Source organism: Engystomops pustulosus, chromosome 2, assembly GCF_040894005.1.
Source record: "Engystomops pustulosus chromosome 2, aEngPut4.maternal, whole genome shotgun sequence".
Lineage (NCBI taxonomy): Eukaryota > Metazoa > Chordata > Amphibia > Anura > Leptodactylidae > Engystomops > Engystomops pustulosus.
The window spans coordinates 10,966,302-10,989,548 of NC_092412.1; the positions used below are offsets into that span (position 1 = coordinate 10,966,302).

The 23,247-nt window shown below is 48.7% G+C and overlaps 3 protein-coding genes and 1 pseudogene across 3 annotated transcripts in view; 2 read left to right on the forward strand and 2 right to left on the reverse strand.

The window, feature by feature from the left end:
- LOC140119964 (uncharacterized) overlaps positions 1-19,445 on the reverse strand; it is a 50,426-nt gene extending 30,981 nt beyond the window's left edge. The window contains exons 1-4 of the mRNA XM_072139400.1: positions 18,983-19,445; positions 18,709-18,870; positions 18,501-18,624; positions 3,145-4,936 (exon numbers count right to left, since the gene is read on the reverse strand). Of these exons, the coding sequence (XP_071995501.1) occupies positions 3,145-4,936; positions 18,501-18,624; positions 18,709-18,870; positions 18,983-19,141 (2,237 nt within the window). The 5' untranslated portion in view covers positions 19,142-19,445. The remainder of the gene's footprint in view (positions 1-3,144; positions 4,937-18,500; positions 18,625-18,708; positions 18,871-18,982) is intronic.
- The window catches only part of LOC140119845 (uncharacterized), a 403,197-nt gene that overhangs the window by 251,567 nt on the left and 128,383 nt on the right, over positions 1-23,247 (reverse strand). The gene's annotated exons all lie outside the window — the stretch shown is intronic.
- LOC140116889 (uncharacterized) overlaps positions 1-23,247 on the forward strand; it is a 448,339-nt gene that overhangs the window by 127,207 nt on the left and 297,885 nt on the right. The window lies entirely within an intron of this gene.
- On the forward strand, positions 19,603-20,884 carry LOC140119752 (nucleolar protein 10-like; annotated as a pseudogene).

Genomic DNA, 23,247 nt, shown 5'->3' on the forward strand with positions numbered 1-23,247 from the left:
AACCCACTACAAGGTCATTAATAAAAATATTAAAAAGAAGTGGCCCCAATACTGACCCCTGTGGCACTCCACTGGTAACATCAACCCAATCTGAGAATGTGCCATTAATGACGACCCTCTGTTTTCTATCACTAAGCCAATTACTTACCCAAATACACAGATTTTCTCCTATTCCCAGCAGTCTCATTTTATATACCAACCTTTTATGTGGCACGGTGTCAAATGCCTATGAGAAGGCATTTGACGTTGTAAAACCCGACGGATTCGGAAAAGTCGCAGAATTAAAAATAAAATTTGTGTCACAAAAATAGCACCTACATACACCGAGATGGAGGAGGTGAGCTCCGGCGGACTTCAGCGCAGCAGCGACACCTAGTGTCGTTGACAAACTCCTGGAACACCGCTGGAGTGGACAATCCTGAAGTGGACAGGTCCATAGGAAGTGTTCCAGGCTGGCACAGTTCTCCTGAAGTCGTCTGGCTATTTCCTGGGAAGTCAGCCAAGCTTTGTCCACCTGCTTAGGCTCCTCTGCAGACAGTACGGCCGGAGGCTGTAGCAGCCTTTGGAAAGCTGGAGCCAAGCGAGGTAGATGTCGTGGATGGACTTGGGGTTGCTTGTGACGTAACTCCTCGGTATGCTCCCTAAACCGCACGTCAATCCGAGTGGCCAAGGTGATGAGACCACTCAGGGTAGATTGCAGGTCACGAGCGCCCAATGCGTCCTTGACTTGAGAAGAAAGACCTTTATAATTTACTTTATAGTAATGCATCTATAAATCTATTTCATCTTTTATATTTATCTTCTACCATATAATCTATCTATCATCTGTCCATCTCCTATAAAATTATCTGACAGTCCCATATTACAGATACCATATGCAAAAACGGACTCCAGGGCAAAAAGCACAAGTATAGACTTTTACAAATACCATATATACTCAAGTATAAGCCGAGGCCCCTAATTTTAACACAAAACTGGAAAAACCTATTTACTCAAGTATAAGCCAAAGAAGGGAAATGCATTGGTCACAGCCCCCCCAGTATACAACCTGCCAGCCCGTCGTATAAAGCCTGCCAGCCCCTGTAGTATATAGCCTGCCAATCCCTGTAGTATATAGCCTACAAGCCTCTGTAGTATATAGCCTGCCAGCCCGTCATATAAAGCCTGCCTATAGTGAAAAAAAAAATTAACACTGTACTCACATTTCCGACGCCCCCCGTAGGTCCTTTTCTTGCTTTGGATCCTTCGGTCATCTTCGGCTCCTCTTCAGGTCGTTTGGCTCTCTTCGGGTCTTGGAGCTCGACCGGCACACACAATGACGTCAGCCGCTTGCCGACGTCATTGTTTGTGAGCCGCCTGCATTGCGAGTGGACCCAAAGAGGAGCACCGGAAACAAGCAGAGGACAGCATAAATGTTCTGTCTCTTATGCATCCCTTTCTCATGCCAGTTTTAAAATCCCCCCCCCCCCAATGACAAACGGCATCCCAGATCTACTACAAGGCTCCAGCCTCCGAAATCCACCTTTCCAAATCTGGCCTGCTGGAGATTTCAACTATTATCTCTACTAGTCTTTTTTATAGTATATACTGTATGACAAGTTGTGGTATTCAAAGCCCCGGTCCCAGCAGGAGAAGCTAGAAAACTGGCGTGGAGGAGTAATTTTCCTTGCTTTCTACACCATCAGTGTGGGTATTAGGGGAAGGGGGCGTTTTATTATAAGTTGTTGCTAAAATTAAGGAGAGTATTATATGCTGGAGGACTCCACCAGAGGGCATAATACAATGGGGGGGGGGGGGGGGAGATTTACACTGTGTGAGAATACTGGGTGGGGTAAGGTTATGGCTTAGTAAGGGCCATGGATCCTCCACTGCTCCAAATGTAAATCCAACCTATTGACTTACCCTAGCGACACTCTTCATGCTAAATCCTTCCCACATCCCCCTGCAGACTGCACTCCACAGACATACAGCACAGCCCCCCATGGGACAGACTGCACCCCACACGTTCACTGTGGTTCCTCGGCTTTCTGGATGGCAGCTAAGAAGACTTTTTATAGTTCCAGTCATAAATCCGGGCCCTCATTATAATTTATTTCTCTTTGTATACTGTGTTCATGTCATAAGGACCGTTTCAGGGTGTGGCTGGACCTTTGGGGAAAAACCTGGAGATATGTGACAGTTACTAGATGGAAGCCAGGAACGTTTGGTCTTTCTCCAGGGTTTAACAAGTAAAAGCCATTAATCTCTGACCCTTGCAGGTCCTTCTGGCTAGGTGGGTCACAGAACGGTTTTGTGATAGACGGCTTTCTTGTACACTTTTTGTGGGGGGCTGATATTCGTGATCTCAGGCTTTCCATCACAAAAAGAATATCCAGAAGATTTTTAGATTAACTAAATTTTACTTCTATATCGCCAACACAAGGTCACAGCGTTCCACCATCTTTGTGACACAGTGACGTCCAATCTGTCTAGTCGAGGGCTTTGTACATGACCATTTACATGGAGTAACGGACCATTACAGGGGAGGACAAGCCTTCATCCAGGAGAGAACACACCGACTCCGGATGAACCTTCTACAGGAAGATACAAGTTACATGGGGAAGGAACTAGCGAATATATTGTTATACATCGGAGCAGCTTCTCCGTAACCAAGTCACAGGAGGACGAGCTGACAGCAAATATTATTTAGCTTTTAAATAATACATGATCTTTAATAGTTATCCGTAGGAAGGAAATCCATAAAAAGATCTGGTCACGTATTTTACACCAAGGACAATTATCTCATAACGGTCTGGCTCTTTTTGATTTTTGTATTCCCATTTTTCACTCCCCACCATCAAAAATCTATAACTTGTTTATTTTTCCACGTACTGTGTATGGGTTTGTTTTCTGCGTAACAAATTGCATGGTATTTAACCCCTTAGCGCTTCGTGGCGGATATATCCGCCACTGAGCTTATGCCAGCTCGCCTCTGGATTGGAGCCGAACCGGCATCGGGAAACACGGTGTGCCGGTTGTAACATATAGCCGGCGCCCCAGTGTAGCAACCGCGGTCGGAGTGGGTGTGTAACCCGTTAAATGCCCCCATTTTCGGGGGGCGCCAATTGCTGCTATGGCAACTGTGGGGTCCGACGGGAAAAGGGCTTCTCCCCAGAGTGAATTTTCTGGTGCTGAACAAAATAGGATTTCCGACTAAACAATTTCCCACATTCAGTACATGAAAAGGGCTTCTCCCCTGTGTGGCTTCTCTCATGTCTAACAAGATTTGATTTCATACTAAACAATTGCCCACATTCAGTACATGAAAAGGGCTTCTCCCCTGTGTGAATTCTCTGATGCTGAACAAGAAGTGATTTATGATCAAAACCTTTCCCACATTCAGAACATGAAAATGGCTTCTCCCCTGTGTGACTTCTCTGATGCATAAAAAGATACGATTTTGAACGAAAACTTTCCCCACATTCAGTACATGAAAATGGCTTCTCTCCTGTGTGGATTCTCTGATGTATAACAAAGTTAGTTTTGTCATTAAAACATTTCCCGCATTCTGAACATGAAAATGGCTTCTCCCCTGTGTGAGTTCTCTGATGTACAACAAGACTTGATTTTGAAACAAAAGATTTCCCACATTCAGTACATGAAAATGCCTTCCCTTTTGTGTGAGTTCTCTGATGCCTTCGAAGATCTGCATTCACAGGAAAACATTTCCCACAATCAGTACATGAGAATGGCTTCTCCCCTCCGTGAATTCTCTGATGTACAGTAAAGTTAGATCTGTGAGTAAAACTTTTCCCACATTTTGAACATGAAAATGGCTTCTCCCCTGTGTGTATTCTCTGATGCAAAATAAGCTGTGCTTTCCGTCTAAAATACTTTCCACATTCAGTACATGAAAATGGCTTCTCTCCTGTGTGGATTCTCTGATGTAATTGAAGATCTGAATTTGAAGTAAAACACTTCCCACATTCTGGACATGAAAATGGATTCTCTCCTGTGTGAATTCGCTGATGTTGAGTAAGTGTTGATTTAAAACCAAAGCATTTCCCACATACAGCGCATAACAATGGTTTCTCTCCTGTGTGAATTCTCTGATGTTCAACAAGTGTTGATTTACAACCAAAGCATTTCCCACATTCAGTGCATAAAAATGGTTTCTCCCCCGTGTGAATTCGCTGATGTTCAATAAGTCTTGATTTAAAAGCAAAGCATTTCCCACATTCAGAACATGAAAATGGCTTCTCGCCTTTGTGACTTCTCACATGTTGATCAAAATTTGATTTCTGGGTAAAGTTTTTCTCACATTTTGAACATGAAAATGGCTTCTCCCCTGTATGAGTTCTCTGGTGTACAACAAGATTTGATTTTGAAACAAAAGAATTCCCACATTCAGTACATGAAAATGCCTTCCCTCTTGTGTGAGTTCTCTGATGTCTTCGAAGATCTGCATTCACAGGAAAACACTTCCCACATTCAGAACATGAAAATGGCTTCTCCTCTCTGTGAATTCTCTGATGTACAGCACAGCTAGATCTGTTATTAAAACTTTTCCCACATTTTGAACATGAAAATGGCTTCTCTCCTGTGTGGATTCTCTGATGTATAACAAGGTCTGATTTCCGGGTAAAACATTTCCCACATTCAGTACATGAAAATGGCTTCTCCCCTGTGTGAATTCTCATATGTTGATCAAGACTTGATTTCTGGGTAAAGTTTTTCTCACATTCTGGACATGAAAAAACCCTTTTCTCTCGGTGACTTTGAAGATGAATGAGAAGATTTGATTTCTTAGTAAAACGTTTCTCACATTTGGGACATGAAAACTGCCCCTTATCTCCATGATTTCCCTCCTCTGTGGAAAGATGTGACTGATTATCTTCTTCGTCACCACAAGGAGATGAGGGGGGACGTCCATGGGAACCTCTTGTACTTTTAACGCCTGGAAAAAATATAACCAAGAAATTAAACTTATTTATTTTCCCAGTTATGAGCAGAAGTAAAGTGACATCATTTATAGTAATTAATATTACAATACGCTGCCATGTAATTAGTTTAAAATCCAATCAGATAGAAGTCATGAAACCTCGGGGAGAGATGATACTACAAGCCGGGCTATAAAGGCTGCAGTATGGTGCCGGCAGAAATAACAAGTCATCACATATAATAACCATCACTTGTAGGGTCTGCGGAGAGACGCATTTATAATTTGTAGACTTTTTGTATTGGCTTTTATTCAGTATTAGACCGGCAGAGAGGAGAGGGAGAGGAGAAGCGAGGAGACAGATGGATTAGCCGGGCAGCAGAGTTGAGGATAGATGGGAGGGGCATCAGAGTTAAAGGGGACCTACCACTACGATTCTACCTATAAAGGTAGAACGGGTGGTATGTGGATGAATGGGAGGTAAGGATAGCCCTTTTTGGGCTAATCCTTACGTCCCGGCTATCCTTTTGTAAACTTGAATGTCTTTATATGCTAATTTTTTTAAGCGGCAACTGCGCGGAACGCAGGGTATTTGCACGTAGCTGAGCGCCGAAGATTACCTGGTAGGCGGAGGAACGAGGCTACTGGGGTGTGGAGTAGCCGCGACTAGTAGCCTCATGTCCGGCTGCTCCACGCCCCAGTTAAAAAAATTAGCATATAAAGACATTAAAGTTTACAAAAGGATAGCCGGGACATAAGGATTAGCCCAAAAAGGGCTATCCTTACGTCCCATTCATCCACCTACCACCCGTTCTACCTTTATAGGTAGAATCGTAGTGGTAGGTGCCCTTTAAGGTCCATGCACACTAATGTATGGGGGATGTTTATACGGCTGCAAATTTACACCCCCTTAGTTGCCTATGGCGGCCGGGCTTGGCACAGGCGGAGGATAGTGAGGCAGAACGGCCGGAGTGCACCGGGTACAGATAAGTCACTCAGTAGGAGGGAAGGAGCTGCTGTCTGTGTTTTTCACAGGCAGCAGTTCAGAACTGAGTGTTCAAAGTTGTAAACTCTTAAAGCTACCTTGAGGGGACACTAAACCAACTATATGTCCTCACTGTTAAGTGTCCCAAATTGCCCCATATGACAGCTATCCATGCCCACATATACACTGCCCTATGCCCGGATCTCTTGTCGTTGTACTAAACATGACAGATCTGCCGATAAATCCGGAGCTGTAACTTTGCTCTACACAACCCGGCCAAATTAGAACCCCCAATATTGTCCCTGCTATTGGGTTTATTTGGTCCATGAGCAGCTAGAGCATCATACCCCCCATCGCTCAGGTCTACGGTCACTGTATAGATTAATGACAGTATGGAGGTAATAAGTATTCTTTGTATAGCGGTAGCATTCCTCACTGTATGGGGGTAGTGTTCCTCACTGTATGGGGGTAGTGTTCCTCACTGTATGGGGGTAGTGTTCCTCACTGTATGGGGGTAGTATTCCTCACTGTATGGCGGTAGTGTTCCTCACTGTATGGGGGTAGTGTTCCTCACTGTATGGGGGTAGTGATCCTCACTGTATGGAGGTAGTGTTCCTCACTGTATGGCGGTAGTGTTCCTCACTGTATGGCGGTAGTGTTCCTCACTGTATGGGGGTAGTGTTCCTCACTGTATGGGGGTAGTGTTCCTCACTGTATGGAGGTAGTGTTCCTCACTGTATGGCGGTAGTGTTCCTCACTGTGTGGGGATAGTGTTCCTCACTGTGTGGGGGTAGTGTTCCTCACTGTATGGCGGTAGTGTTCCTCACTGTGTGGAGGTAGTGTTCCTCACTGTGTGGGGATAGTGTTCCTCACTGTGTGGGGGTAGTGTTCCTCACTGTGTGGGGGTAGTGTTCCTCACTGTGTGGGGGTAGTGTTCCTCACTGTGTGGGGGTAGTGTTCCTCACTGTATGGAGGTAGTGTTCCTCACTGTATGGAGGTAGTGTTCCTCACTGTATGGCGGTAGTGTTCCTCACTGTATGGGGCTAGTGTTCCTCACTGTATGGAGGTAGTGTTCCTCACTGTATGGGGGTAGTGTTCCTCACTGTATGGGGGTAGTATTCCTCACTGTATGGGGGTAGTGTTCCTCACTGTATGGGGGTAGTGTTCCTCACTGTATGGCGGTAGTGTTCCTCACTGTATGGCGGTAGTGTTCCTCATTGTATGGGGGTAGTGTTCCTCACTGTGTGGGGGTAGTGTTCCTCCCTGTGTGGCGGTAGTGTTCCTCACTGTATGGAGGTAGTGTTCCTCACTGTATGGCGGTAGTGTTCCTCACTGTATGGGGATAGTGTTCCTCACTGTATGGGGGTAGTGTTCCTCACTGTATGGGGCTAGTGTTCCTCACTGTATGGAGGTAGTGTTCCTCACTGTATGGAGGTAGTGTTCCTCACTGTATGGCGGTAGTGTTCCTCACTGTATGGGGATAGTGTTCCTCACTGTATGGGGGTAGTGTTCCTCACTGTATGGGGCTAGTGTTCCTCACTGTATGGAGGTAGTGTTCCTCACTGTATGGGGGTAGTGTTCCTCACTGTGTGGGGGTAGTGTTCCTCACTGTATGGAGGTAGTGTTCCTCACTGTATGGGGGTAGTGTTCCTCACTGTATGGGGCTAGTGTTCCTCACTGTATGGGGCTAGTGTTCCTCACTGTATGGGGGCAGTGTTCCTCACTGTATGGGGGTAGTGTTCCTCACTGTGTGGGGGCAGTGTCCCTCACTGTGTGGGGGTAGTGTCCCTCACTGTGTGGGGGTAGTGTCCCTCACTGTGTGGAGGTAGTGTCCCTCACTGTATGGCGGTAGTGTCCCTCACTGTATGGGGGTAGTGTTCCTCACTGTATGGGGGTAGTGTTCCTCACTGTATGGCGGTAGTGTTCCTCACTGTATGGAGGTAGTGTTCCTCACTGTATGGCGGTAGTGTTCCTCACTGTATGGGGGTAGTGTTCCTCACTGTATGGCGGTAGTGTTCCTCACTGTATGGGGGTAGTGTTCCTCACTGTATGGCGGTAGTGTTCCTCACTGTGTGGGGGTAGTGTTCCTCACTGTGTGGCGGTAGTGTTCCTCACTGTATGGAGGTAGTGTTCCTCACTGTATGGGGATAGTGTTCCTCACTGTATGGGGGTAGTGTTCCTCACTGTGTGGCGGTAGTGTTCCTCACTGTGTGGAGGTAGTGTTCCTCACTGTGTGGGGGTAGTGTTCCTCACTGTGTGGGGGTAGTGTTCCTCACTGTGTGGGGGTAGTGTTCCTCACTGTATGGAGGTAGTGTTCCTCACTGTATGGCGGTAGTGTTCCTCACTGTATGGGGCTAGTGTTCCTCACTGTATGGGGGTAGTGTTCCTCACTGTGTGGGGGTAGTGTTCCTCCCTGTGTGGCGGTAGTGTTCCTCACTGTATGGAGGTAGTGTTCCTCACTGTATGGAGGTAGTGTTCCTCACTGTGTGGGGGTAGTGTTCCTCACTGTGTGGGGGTAGTGTTCCTCACTGTGTGGGGGTAGTGTTCCTCACTGTGTGGGGGTAGTGTTCCTCACTGTATGGGGGTAGTGTTCCTCACTGTATGGAGGTAGTGTTCCTCACTGTATGGGGGTAGTGTTCCTCACTGTATGGAGGTAGTGTTCCTCACTGTATGGGGGTAGTGTTCCTCACTGTATGGGGCTAGTGTTCCTCACTGTATGGGGCTAGTGTTCCTCACTGTATGGGGGTAGTGTTCCTCACTGTATGGGGGTAGTGTTCCTCACTGTATGGAGGTAGTGTTCCTCACTGTATGGAGGTAGTGTTCCTCAATGTATGGAGGTAGTGTTCCTCACTGTATGGCGGTAGTGTTCCTCACTGTATGGGGGTAGTGTTCCTCACTGTATGGGGGTAGTGTTCCTCACTGTATGGGGGTAGTGTTCCTCACTGTATGGGGGTAGTGTTCCTCACTGTATGGGGGTAGTGTTCCTCACTGTATGGGGGTAGTGTTCCTCACTGTATGGGGGTAGTGTTCCTCACTGTATGGGGGTAGTGCTCCTCACTGTATGGAGGTAGTGTTCCTCACTGTATGGGGGTAGTGTTCCTCACTGTATGGAGGTAGTGTTCCTCACTGTATGGAGGTAGTGTTCCTCAATGTATGGAGGTAGTGTTCCTCACTGTATGGCGGTAGTGTTCCTCACTGTATGGGGGTAGTGTTCCTCACTGTATGGGGGTAGTGTTCCTCACTGTATGGGGGTAGTGTTCCTCACTGTATGGGGGTAGTGTTCCTCACTGTATGGGGGTAGTGTTCCTCACTGTATGGGGGTAGTGTTCCTCGCTGTATGGGGGTAGTGTTCCTCACTGTATGGGGGTAGTGTCCCTCACTGTATGGTGGTAGTGTTCCTCACTGTATGGGGGTAGTGTTCCTCATTGTATGGGGGTAGTGTTCCTCACTGTATGGGGGTAGTGTTCCTCGCTGTATGGGGGTAGTGTTCCTCACTGTATGGGGGTAGTGTCCCTCACTGTATGGTGGTAGTGTTCCTCACTGTATGGGGGTAGTGTTCCTCATTGTATGACAGTAGTGTTCCTCGTTGTAAGGAGGTATTATTCCTCGCTGAATGGCGGTAGTATTACTTGCAGTATGGCCGTAGTATACTTCACAGTATGGCGGTAATATTACTTACGGTATGACGGTAATATTCCTCGTTGTATGTCGATAGTGTTCCTCACTGTATTTGCTTCTTCTTAGTGATATTCTTGGTGATGTTGGCCTTTTTATGGTGGTCTGTTTATTATCTTTATCATATAGTACTGGTCACCATGGGGTATTATTATATACTTGTGCAGCGGACCGCATTTTCGTTGGGTTTCCTGGCAATTTCCGTGTTGCGCCGCATTTAACAGGGGATTTTACTGCACGCGATCGGATTTTGGTGCAATTGCGGCGACTTACATGCGATGCAAATCGGGGGTGCGTGGATTCGGACTACACGCAGGATTTAAAATTCTAGTTGTTTTGCAAGACACACACTTACAACCACCGGGAAGAAGAAGGTGAACTCTGGCGGACCTCAGCGGGATAGCAACACATGCAGGATTTCGGGCGCACGAGCTACATGAATCGTGCAGGACTTCATCTTTGTCGAACCCTCCGGATTGGGGATCGCGACAGGACCGGGTAAGTAAATGTGCCTCATTGCATCAGACCATTGGATGTCAAAGACAGGTACAAGGGCTGCCTCCCATTTATTGCCACCACAAATATATAACCCTTAGTTCCATCTATCAGAGGGTGGTTACCAACGGTTAGAAGCGCCTCCCAGCTGGGCACCTCTAGGGCGTGGCGGAGCTGAAGGTATTGATAAAATTAGTTATGCGCCAAGTCTTCCTTGAATTGATCATAGGCTTTCATCTGAATAGAACCGCGCTACCTTTACTTAGACATTTAGCCTCCTAGCTATGAAATCCTACCCAACACTCCATCTCCAGATTCAATAATAGTTTGACCTTTTGCCAAACGGAAGTGGTAGATTGTAGTGAGGACCTGGCTATGAGGCTTATAGGTTAAAAAGAGGAGCAAAGGCAGCAAAGACTTCTGAGACCAGAGAGAGTCTGAAGCCATTAATAGTGAAGGATGGGTCTGGTGACACCTCCCTAGCCAGAGTTATAGATCTCCCCCCCCCCCTCCTCACAGGAACTTTTTCTTCACCTTTTTCTTCACCACTAGGTCAGCACGGTGGCTTAGTGGTTAGCATTACATCCTTGGAGCACTGGGGACCTGGGTTCAAGTCCCATGGTCAACATCTGAAAAGTGTCTGTGGGGGTCATTTAGTAAGGACCCGATTCACGTTTTTCAGACGGGTTATCCGAATATTTCCCATTTGCGCCGATTTTCCCTGAATTGCTCCGGGATTTTGGCACAATTGTGGCGCATCGGCGCCAGCATGCACGCAACGGAAATTGGGGGGCGTGGCTAAAAAAAACGCGATGTATTTAGAAAAACTGCCGCATTTAAAAAAAAAAAAAAAAAAGTGTCGCTTGACACGCGCTTACCTGGACCTGTACCTTACCTTACCTGTGCAGAGGACGGTGAACTTCAGTGCAATCTGACGAATTTCAGCGCAGTAGCGACACCTAGTGGACATCGGGGGAACTGCCTTAGTGAATCCTGGCCGGACCCGAATTCTCCGCAGAGAGCGCACCGCTGGATCACGAATGGCCCAGGTAAGTAAATCTGCCCCTGTATGTTTTTCCGTGTTTGCATGTGTTTCCTCTGGTTTCCTCTCACACTCTTTTAAAAACATACTGGTAGGTCGATTAGATTGTGAGCCCTATTGGGGACAGGGACCGATTTGGCAAGCTCTGTACAGCACTGTGTAATCTGTGTGCTATATAAAGGAATTATTTATTTATTATAATTCACCCTATTACGAACCACAATTCTCACAATCATCTCCAGGACTTCTCCCGTTAATCTCCCATAGTCTGAAACTCTCTACCAAAATGTGTCAGACCATTCCCCACCTGCAAAACTTCAAACGTAACCTGAAAACCCACCTGGTTAGGATCTACAACACACAATAACTGCACTGCTCCCTCACCTTGTGTCTCCATCTAACCCTCATATAGATTGTGACCTCTCAGGGGCAGGGTCCTCCTCCCATTTGATTCAGTTCTCTGTAGTTTTCTGTTTTGTAATTTGCATTTGTGTCAGGATTCGGGATGAGTGGATCCTCTGGACCAGCCTGGGAGGTGGTACTAGCCGACACCAAGGACCGGAATCTAAGTGGTACCTGGTCTTCACCAGAGCCCGCCGCAAAGCGGGATGGTCTTGCTGTGGCGGGCTACCAACGGGTCGATCCACCACCAGGTGCGTCTCGTGGTCAGGTTCAGGCACAGGGTCAGGGCAGGTGGCAGAGGTGCAAGGTCAAGTCCAATCCGGGGTCAGCAACAGGAGGTCAAGGCAGATGGGAACGGGAACACAGACACATGGGACACAAGAACGCAGTAACCCAGGAATATCGCTGGGCCAGCATCAATTAGTGGGGAGCTGGTCCTTCAAATTCTGTGCTCCCTAGGAAGCGGGAGCGTGCGCCTTAGGAAGCGGGAATCCGCGCACCCCGGTGCAAGAGCGTAGATGGGTAAAGTATTGAGGGGAGTCGGGGACCGTGGGGAAGACACGGGTGCACCCATGACAGTACCCCCCCCCCCTTTGGCCCCTCCCTTCTTCTTGGTTTGGAGGAACCTTTGCAGGAGGCCACGGTCCAGAATGTTATCCTCAAGCTCCCATGATCTCTCCTCAGGCCCAAACTTCTACCAGTCAACAAGGAAGAACCGCTTGCCTCTCACTGTTTTCATGTGCTGAACCTCCTTTACCACGAACACATCATTGGAATCAGCCTCAGGATCAGGAGGTTGCCGAAAAAAAAGGTTCAAGATGACAGAGTAGACTCAGAGTCCAGGGAGCTCTAGGACAACTCTTTCCGTGGCAAGAAAGTGGACCAGTCGTCCTGACGGGCAGAAACAAAATGACGAAGGTAACAGCCCAGAGTTTGGTTAACTCTATATACCTGTCCATTAGACTGCGGATGGTACGCAGAAGAGACGTCTAAATCCACTTGCAGCTGATTACACAGAGATCTCCAGAATGGGGAGACAAACTGTGTTCCTCGGTCCGAAACTATGTGCAACAAGTGTCCATGTTGTCGAAAGATGTGGGTGAAGAACAGGCTGGCAAGGAGAGGAGCAGACTGCAGACCTGGCAGCGGGACAAAATGAGACATTTTTGAGAACCGGATGAATGAATGAGGGCTACACAGCGCTGCACCCCAGGATTTCCAGCCACACGAGAGCAATGTTCCCAAGAAAAAATCTTTGAAGGGCAGGTCGGACATAAGTCTTGCCTGGTGGGAGTTGCCCGAGATCCACTGGAGCGGCCACAACCAGCCGTTCAGTAGGGATGATATGCGGAGGAGCAGGTTCTTCCAGACTAACATCAGAGGCACGAGAGAGAGCATCTGCCTTGATGTTCTTCTCTGCAGGATGCTCTGCAGATACAGGAGATTCTTATGATCCGTATACACGCAGACCGGATGCCATGCTCCCTCCAAAAGATATTGCCATTCTTTCAGGGCAAGCTTAATGGCCAAAATTCTCTATCTCCTATAGAGTAACTTCTCTCTGCGGGTGAAAATGTTTTGGAGAAGATACGGCACGTGAGAGTTCAGCCCTTAGGCCCTTTTTGGGTGATCACTACCCCAGCACCTACAGATGATGCATCCATTTGGTAAGAGGACAGCAGTGTATTATACACCACAAATATATAACCTTTAGTTCCATCTATCAGAGGGTGGTTACCAACGATTAGAAGCGCCTCCCAGCTGGGCACCTCTTGAGCATGGTGGAGCTGAAAGTATTGATAAAATTAGTTATGCGCCAAGTCTTCCTTGAATTGATCATAGGTTTTCATCTGAATAGAACCGCGCTACCTTAACTTAGACAATTAGCCTCCTAGCTTTGAAATCCTACCCAACACTCCACCTCCTTCAAACATGGGTCAAGCCACATTGAATTGAATCTCGTGCACCCCTCCAGATTCCATAATAGTTTGACCTTCTGCCAAACGGAAGTGGTAGATTGTAGTGAGGACCTGGCTATGAGGCTTATAGGTTAAAAGAGGAGCAAAGGCAGCAAGGACTTCTGAGACCAGAGAGAGTCTGAAGCCATTAATAGTGAAGGATGGGTCTGGTGACACCTCCTTAGCCAGAGTTATAGATCCCCCCCTCCTCACAGGACCATTTTCTTCACCACTTAGTGGCTTAGTGGTTGGCACGTGAGAGTCCAGCCCTTAGGCCCTTTTTGGATTAGCACTGCCCCAGCACCTACAGAGGATGCATCCACCTCTAGATGAAAGGACTTCTCCGTGTCAGGCCTAGTGAGAACTGGAGCTGAGGCAAAGGCAGACTTTGACCTTGAGAGGGCCTCTTCAGCCGCCAGGGGCCAGAGGTGGGTATTGGTGCCCTTCTTGGTGAGCGCCTCGATGGGAGACACCAGAGCAGAGAAATGTGGGATAAACTGCCGGTAATCGTGCGCAAAACCTAGGAACCTCTGGATCACTCGTAGACCCTCTGGACGAGGTCAATGCAGAACTGCAGACAGTTTAGCAGCATCCACCTGGAGTCCTTTGACGGAGATTATGTAGCCGAGGAAAAGAAGACTCGGTTGGTGAAACAGACACTTCTCGAGCTTGGCGTAGAGACAATTAGGCCTCGGCGGCCAAGAACTTGCCGTACGTGAAAACTGGTGGGTCTCGAGGTCTGCGGAGAATACCAAGATGTCATCTAGGTAGACCACGACACACCTATACAGCAGATCCCTGAAGATGTCATTAATGAACTCATGGAAGACAGCTGGAGCATTACATAGTCCAAATGGCATCACAAGGGTGTTAAATGCGGTCTTCCATTTGTCTCTTTTGCGGATCCGGATGAGTTTGTAGGCCCAATGAAGGTCCAGCTTGGAGAAAATCCAGCTTGGAGTCGCGCAGGCGGTCAAAGAGCTCTATGATCAACGTAAGAGAGTAGCAATTTTTAACCGTGATCTTGTTAAGTCCGTGATAGTCAATGCAGGGATGCAAAGAGCCGTCCTTCTTGGTCACAGTAAAGATCCCTGCACCGGCTGGAGAGGAGGACTCACGTAAAAACCCTCTCTGCAGGTTCTTTTTAGTATATTCTGACATGGCTGCAGTCTCGGGTACGGAGAAACCGACCCCGGGAAAAGAGGTACCCGGAAACAGATAAATAGGGCAGTCGTAGGGACGATGTGGTGGCAATGGCTGAGCCTGCTTCTTAGAAAACACATTGGCAAAGTCCCGGTAACATGTAGGTGGGGCCTCTAGAGGCTTATGAGTCACGGAGAAGGCCAAGACGGTCACTGGCCAAGACGCTTCCATACAGCGGGACTGACACTCTGGACCCCACAAAGGCATCCACAAAGTTCCTCGAGACCTGAAAGCAGAGACCTGGATCTGGGTGCAGGTGCCAATGCTGAGGAGCACAGGAATAGTCAGACATGGAGAAGCTTGGCTCACCCCTAGGGATGCTTCTCTCAAGAACCCTAGGTGCTAGCGTTTCCCAGGACAAATCCCAATGAAGTGCTCCGGGCTGGCACAATACAGGCAGAGCTTCCCCAGACGTTGTCTGGAACGCTCCTGGAGAGAGAGTCAGGTTCTGTCCACCTGCATAGGCTCTTCTCCAGACGGTTCGGTCGGAAGCTGGAGCGGCCTTTGGAAAGCAGGAGCGAGGTGTGGTAAACGTTGTGGACGGACTTGATGTTGTTCGTGACGTAACTCCTCGGTACGCTCCCTAAACCAAACGTCAATCCGCGTGGCTAAGGAGATGAGACCACTCAGTGTAGACGGCAGGTCACGAGCGGCCAATGCGTCCTTTACTTGAGCAGAGAGACCCTTTCTGAAAGTAGCGGACAGGGCTGCATCGTTCCAGGAGAGTTGTGAGGCCAGGGTATGGAACTGGACAGCATAATCTCCTACGGATAAGTCGCCTTGACGCAGGTTCAACAATGCAGTCTCAGCAGAAGATGCCCGTGCAGGTTCTTCAAACACGGACCGGAACTCCTCCAGAAATGCCGTGAGGGTAGCCGTGACATGGTCGTCTCTGTCCCAGAGAGGAGTAGCCCAGGCCAGGGCATTTCCGGAGAGGAGGCTGAGGATAAATGCCACCTTGGATCGCTCCATAACAAATTGAAATGGCATGAGTTCTATGTGCAGGGAGCACTGAGTTATAAAGCCCCTGCACAGCTTGGGTTCTACATCATATTTTCCGGGTATAGACAGCCGTAGCCTGGATTCTGCGGCAGGAAGACAAGCCAGAGTGGCAGAAATCACGGGAGCAGGCTCAGGAACCTGTTGCTGATGCTGAGTGGCTAACAGCTTGTAGTTACTTGTCCCAGCTGTTCACGTTGTGCGGCAATCTGCCGGGATTGCTGGACCACGATAGTGGCAAGATCAGGATGACCGGGAAGTGAAATCTCGGCGGGATCTTACTGTCAGGATTCAGGATGAGTGGATCCTCTGGACCACCGCGGGAGGTGGTACTAGCCAACACCTGGGACCGGAATCTAAGTGGCACCTGGTCTTCACCAGAGCCTGCCGCAAAGTGGGATGGTCTTGCTGCAGCGGGGTTCCACCAGGTCATTCTAAAGGTGCGAGTAGCCCGCAGTGGCAGCTGAGGTCGAATTACCTTAGTAGGAGACAGTCTCGTGGTCAGGTTCAGGCACAGGGTCAGGGCAGGCAACAGAGATGCAAGTTCAAGTCCTATCCAGGGTCAGCAACGGGAGGTCCAGGGAGATAGGAACGCAGACACACAAGAACGCAGGACATGAGAACACAGGAGAAGGAACACACAGGAACCAAGGAATATGGGAACACAGGAGCAGGAATATCGCTGGGGAGCTTTCTCTCAGGGTTTGCAGGAAGAGGCAGGCTTAAATAGGTTTCCTGAAAATGGGTTTCCTGACATTTGCCCCGTCTGGCTCCTGCCTTCCAAAAACCCCTTCAGCCACCTACCGTGTAGCTCAGGTGTCTCCCCAGGAGCATTCCAGATGACAACAGGATAACCTCTGTCTCTATTGTGCTAGCCCGGAACACTTCCTTCAGACTCTGTCCTCAGCATCTGGGAAATGCACACACCTAGGGTTCTTGGAAGAAGCGTCCCTAGGTGTGAACAAAGCGGAACATACCAGATTCCAGTTCTGTAGGAAACTTCGTGGATGCTGCCCTGGTCTCTCAGTATCGTCTTCCTGTGGTCTGTCTCAAGAAGCCGCTGGTCATCTTATCTGTCAGTGGGCAGAGTCTCCATGCCCCGGCCCGGTACCGCACTGAACCCCTATGCCTGCAAGTGCGGGCCTTGCACAAGGAGAGACTTTCATTTCATGTGCTAACCCAGCCCACCTCGTCAGTTCTTCTGGGACTTTTGTGGTTGCAGCATGATGCCCTGGTGCTCAACTGGCAGACCGGTGAAGTTCTCCAATGGGGACTGACTGGTATGCCAGTCACGCTGTTTGGAGCTACCTTGTCCCATCTCCATCGTGACTTCTCCGATGTCCACCAAGCCTCTGGTGGGTCTCCCTGTACCACATTTGGACTTTGCCACCACACCGTCCCTACGACTGTCCTATTGACTTGCTGCCGGGCACATCTCCTTTGGGGTTGTGTGTACCCACTGCCTGAGACCACAGCGATGTCGGGCTACGTGACAGAGAGCCTGCAGAGGGGGTTAATTCTCCTGACAGCCAAGAAGGATGGGTCACTCCGTCCATGCATAGACTATTACGGCCTTGACAAAATCACTGTGAAGAACAGTTATTCGTTGTTGTTGATCACGGAACTTTTCGACTGCTTACTTGGAGCCAAGGTCTTTACCAAACTAGACCTGCGTGGGGCGTATAACCTCATCCGTATCCACAAAGGCGATGAGTGGAAGACCGCCTTCAATACTTGCGAATGGCACTTTCAGTATCTAGTCACGCCAGGGATGTTTCTCAGGAGTTTGTCAACGACATTTTCAAAGACTTGCTATATACCTGTGTCATGGTCGATGCTGATGATATCCTGGTGTTCTTTATGGACCTTGAGTCCCACCGGTCCCACGTACGGCAAGTCCTCAGACATTTAAAGGCCAATCGCATTTACACCAAACCTGAGAAGTGCCAATTCCACCAGAAGAACCTTCCATTCCTCGGGTACATCATCTTGGACATCTGGGTCTGCAGTTCTCCAGTGGCCTTGACCAGTAGGACTTTGTGCTATACAGAGATTAATGGGCTTCGCCAATTACTACCGACAGTTTATACCACACTTCTTCTCCCTATTGTCTCACACTGAGGTGCTTTTGAGGTGGATTGTAGGTTGAATCTTTCCTTTATGCTATTTAAAGGAAACCTACCACCACAAATCTACCTATAAAGGTCTCTATTCTACGTGAGGATAGCCCTTTTTCTAACTTTTATTGCCCTAATATGCTAATTTTCTAAAGAGGCTACTGTGGCATGGAGTAGCTGGAGCAGAGGCTACACAGCGCAGCTACTACACGCCCCAGTAGCCTCTTTGATCCTACTAACGGCATATCTTCCCTCATACGCGAAGTCGGCGTTATGCGGAGAACGTAGACCCACAGCTGCATGGTCACTGCTCCTAAGCCAGAGCTACTGCGCAGAACTCCAGCTTCACGGACGAGGGCGCACAGCTCCTCGTAGTTGCGCGTCGGATATATGGCGGTAGGAGAACCAAAGGCGCTACTGGGGCGTGGAGCCTCAGCTCCAGCTACTCCACGCCCCAGTAGCCTCTTTAGAAAATTAGCATATTAGGGCAATAAAAGTTAAAAGTGTGAGATAAAGTCCTGGGCACAGTCGGGAGTTACAAGTAGAAAATAATTGGGGTCTTGAGATAAAGAAGATATAAGATTAATAATGTAAACTTGTTTTGCAGAGACAGATTTATATTTTTTCCCATATGTGATGATGAGATGATGGAGGAGGTGACCTCACACCTGCTCTGTCCTCTATAATCAGGAAGGTCTCCTCTTACCTGACGATGTTAGGGTCTGGTGGTCCTCCATCATGATGTCCTTGTACTGGTCCTTGTGTCCTTCTATATACTCCCACTCCTCCATGGAGAAATAGACAGTGACGTCTTGACACCTTATAGGAACCTGACACCCACAATGACACAGTCATCACCCAGACACCTCCCTTGTGTTATTGTACAATGTCCCAGCATTCCCGGCAGCGCTCACCTCTCCGCTCAGCAGCTCAGTGATCCTGGAGGTAAGTTCTAGGATCTTCTGCTCATTTATCAGTGAATAAGGTAACGGCTCAATGGCAAAGCTCTGGATCCAACCTTCAGACACATGGGAACTCACACACTCACCAGACGACTTCTTCACTACTGTGTAATCCTGTGTATGGGGAGACACTGATCACTACATAGATCCTAAGAATCCATCACCTCTCCAGTCCTTTCCCGCTGTTATTCCTAGAGATAAGAGCCGTGTCCTGAGAGACTCTCACCTCTCCGGTTATCAAGGAGATCATCTCCAGGGTGAGCTCCAGGATCTTGGCCGCCATCTGCTCTCTGTCCTTCTCCATCCCTGGTGGTCCCTTCACTATCATGATGTCCTTGATGATGGACTGATCCTTGTGTCCTTCTATATACTCCCACTCCTCCATGGAGAAATAGACAGCGACGTCCTGACACCTTATAGGAACCTGACACCCACAATGACACAGTCATCACCCAGACCCCTCCCTTGTGTTATTGTACAATGTCCCAGCATTCCCGGCAGCGCTCACCTCTCCGCTCAGCAGCTCAGTGATCCTGGAGGTAAGTTCTAGGATCTTCTGCTCATGTATCAGTGAATGAGGTGGAGGCTCGGTGATGGGGCTCTGGGTCCATCCTCCTGACACACGGGGGGTCACACACTCACCAGACGACTTCTTCACTACTGTGTAATCCTGTGTATGGGGAGACACTGATCACTACATAGATCCTAAAAATCCTTCACCTCTCCAGTCATTTCCCGCTGTTATTCCTAGAGATATCTTCTTCTTCCTGTATTCTTCATAAGCAAATGGATTGACCATCGCTTTCACCTTATGGTATAAAATAGCCATGCATATACGCCCGAAGCATGGCTGATCCAATGTGATGGGTCAATCCAAGGTCTTCCAGTTCCCTTTTGGTGACAAACTTGTAGTCATCATAGACTGTGTATCCTCTGACACACAGCCCATCGCAGAGTCCAGGATCAGCACTCGGCTTGTGATCCGATGATGAGCGGCCTCTAGTCCCCGCACAATATAACGATGCAGGTGTCAAGATCTATATCCGAGCTGCGGGAAGTCGCTGCTGGAGTGGCTCTCTGATCGCAGGTAGCGAAAACTACTGAAAAAAGATATCGATCTTCACAGAAGGATTGAGCTCATCCAAGACATTGAGATGCCCACGGTGTGCACCAGTCTCCGGATATCCAGAGATGGGCGGTACATTCTCACCACTGGCACATGCAGGCCTCGGGTGCGCTGTTATGACACTTACCATCTGTCCATGAAGTTTGAAAGGTGCATGGATTCTGAAGTGGTTAAATTTGAGATCTTATCAGAAGACTCCAAGCTCCTCTTCCTCCACAATGAGCGATATATAGAGTTCCACTCGCAGCACGGCTACTACTACAAGTTCAGGATACCAAAGTTTGGCCGGGATTTTTCCAGTTTCTCGATCCAATGGAGCTGATTATATCGGCCGACTCTAGGATTATCAAAATGTGGAACACAGATAATGGAAAGGTTTTGACCTTTATTGAACCCCCGTCTGCAGTGAATGAAATGTGCCGTTATCCGAATTCAGGAATGCTGTTCACGCGTAACGAAGCTTCGAAAATGAATGTGTATTATGTTCCGGCACTGGGCCATGCTCCGAAGTGGTGCTCATTCTTGGACAACCTGACGGAAGAATTGGAGGAAAACCCGGAAAGCACAGTCTATGATGACTACAAGTTTGTCACCAAAAGGGAACTGGAAGACCTTGGATTGACCCATCTCATTGGATCAGCCATGCTTCGGGCGTATATGCATGGCTATTTTATCGATATACGGTTATATAATAAGGTGAAAGCGATGGTCAATCCATTCACTTATGAAGAATACAGGAAGAAGAAGATAAGACAAAAGATTGAGGAGACTTGGGCTCAGCGGGTCCAGATTAAGAAACTACCCAAGAGCTCGCTCTCTATTCCTAGAGATAAGAGCCGTGTCCTGGGAGACTCTCACCTCTCCGGTTATCAAGGAGATCATCTCCAGGGTGAGCTCCAGGATCCTGGCCGCCATCTGCTCTCTGTCCTTCTCCCGGATCCCTGGTGGATCATTGATGGAAAGGATCATCTTTAGGAGAAACCTCTGGGAGTCCTGGATCTATAGAACCTGAGGAAACATGACAAGAACTAAGAGCAAACTCTATATGAAGCAATTGTGTCCATGACATGTGTGATGTGACAGATGGGGATTCTCCAGACACTGGAGGGGAGGTCACTGGACTGAGGGAGGAGTGATGGCGCTGGACTGTGCCGCTCCTCACTAATAGCACATACTGGACCCCACATGGAGAAGAAACATTACAAGTGAGTGATAGAATATAATGAGATAAAGGCGGAGCCTCCTACAGGGGGAGGAGTCGGTTCTATGTGTAGATGAGACTGGAAGGAACATATAGGACACATATACATCTGTGTACACAAGTCCTGAACATCCTGGATTTTGGGGGTGATTGTACATTCTATGTTACAGGTGACTCCATTTATATGGTAAAAATGTGGAATAGTGGAGCTCCTGGAGCATGCTGGGAGTTGTAGTCCCTCCATATAGTGTGTGTGCTCCTGGAGCATGCTGGGAGTTGTAGTCCCTCCATATAGTGTGTGTGCTCCTGGAGCATGCTGGGAGTTGTAGTCCCTCCATATAGTGTGTGTGCTCCTGGAGCATGCTGGGAGTTGTAGTCCCTCCATATAGTGTGTGTGCTCCTGGAGCATGCTGGGAGTTGTAGTCCCTCCATATAGTGTGTGTGCTCCTGGAGCATGCCGGGAGTTGTAGTCCCTCCATATAGTGTGTGTGCTCCTGGAGCATGCCGGGAGTTGTAGTCCCTCCATATAGTGTGTGTGCTCCTGGAGCATGCTGGGAGTTGTAGTCCCTCCATATAGTGTGTGTGCTCCTGGAGCATGCTGGGAGTTGTAGTCCCTCCATATAGTGTGTGTGCTCCTGGAGCATGCTGGGAGTTGTAGTCCCTCCATACAGTGTGTGAGCTCCTGGAGCATGCTGGGAGTTGTAGTCCCTCCATACAGTGTGTGAGCTCCTGGAGCATGCTGGGAGTTGTAGTCCCTCTATGTAGTGTGTGAGCTCCTGAAGAATGCTGGGAGTTGTAGTCCCTCCATACACTGTGTGCGCTCCTGGAGTATGCTGAGAGTTGTAGTCCCTCCATATAGTTTGTGCGCTCCTGGAGTATGCTGGGAGTTGTAGTCCCTCTGTGTAGTGTGTGAGCTCCTGGAGAATGTTGGGAGTTTTAGTCCATCCATATAGTGTGTGCGCTCCTGGAGTATGCTGGGAGTTGTAGTCCCTCCATATAGTGTGTGTGCTCCTGGAGCATGCTGGGAGTTGTAGTCCCTCCATATAGTGTGTGTGCTCCTGGAGCATGCTGGGAGTTGTAGTCCCTCCATATAGTGTGTGTGCTCCTGGAGCATGCTGGGAGTTGTAGTCCCTCCATATAGTGTGTGTGCTCCTGGAGCATGCTGGGAGTTGTAGTCCCTCCATATAGTGTGTGTGCTCCTGGAGCATGCTGGGAGTTGTAGTCCCTCCATATAGTGTGTGTGCTCCTGGAGCATGCTGGGAGTTGTAGTCCCTCCATATAGTGTGTGTGCTCCTGGAGCATGCTGGGAGTTGTAGTCCCTCCATATAGTGTGTGTGCTCCTGGAGCATGCTGGGAGTTGTAGTCCCTCCATATAGTGTGTGTGCTCCTGGAGCATGCTGGGAGTTGTAGTCCCTCCATATAGTGTGTGTGCTCCTGGAGCATGCTGGGAGTTGTAGTCCCTCCATACAGTGTGTGAGCTCCTGGAGCATGCTGGGAGTTGTAGTCCCTCCATACAGTGTGTGAGCTCCTGGAGCATGCTGGGAGTTGTAGTCCCTCTATGTAGTGTGTGAGCTCCTGAAGAATGCTGGGAGTTGTAGTCCCTCCATACACTGTGTGCGCTCCTGGAGTATGCTGAGAGTTGTAGTCCCTCCATATAGTTTGTGCGCTCCTGGAGTATGCTGGGAGTTGTAGTCCCTCTGTGTAGTGTGTGAGCTCCTGGAGAATGTTGGGAGTTGTAGTCCATCCATATAGTGTGTGCGCTCCTGGAGTATGCTGGGAGTTGTAGTCCCTCCATATAGTGTGTGCGCTCCTGGAGTATGCTGGGAGTTGTAGTCCCTCCATATAGTGTGTGCGCTCCTGGAGCATGCTGGGAGTTGTAGTCCCTCCAGTGTGTGCGCTTCTGGAGCATGCTGGGAGTTGTACACCCTCCATATAGTGTGTGTGCTCCTGGAGCACTTACCTCTTCTCTCAGTGCAGGACACTCTCTACCTCATACACTTCCTCCTGCTCACTATCCTGGGAGTGTGATGTCACTGAAGGGGCGGGGCTCCTGCTCACCATCCCCTAGTCATGTGACCTGGCAGCAGCAATGTGTATAGAGGAGAAGGGGAGGGCAGAGACTTTCTGTATACAGTATAGGTGTGGGGTGTATATATGACTATGT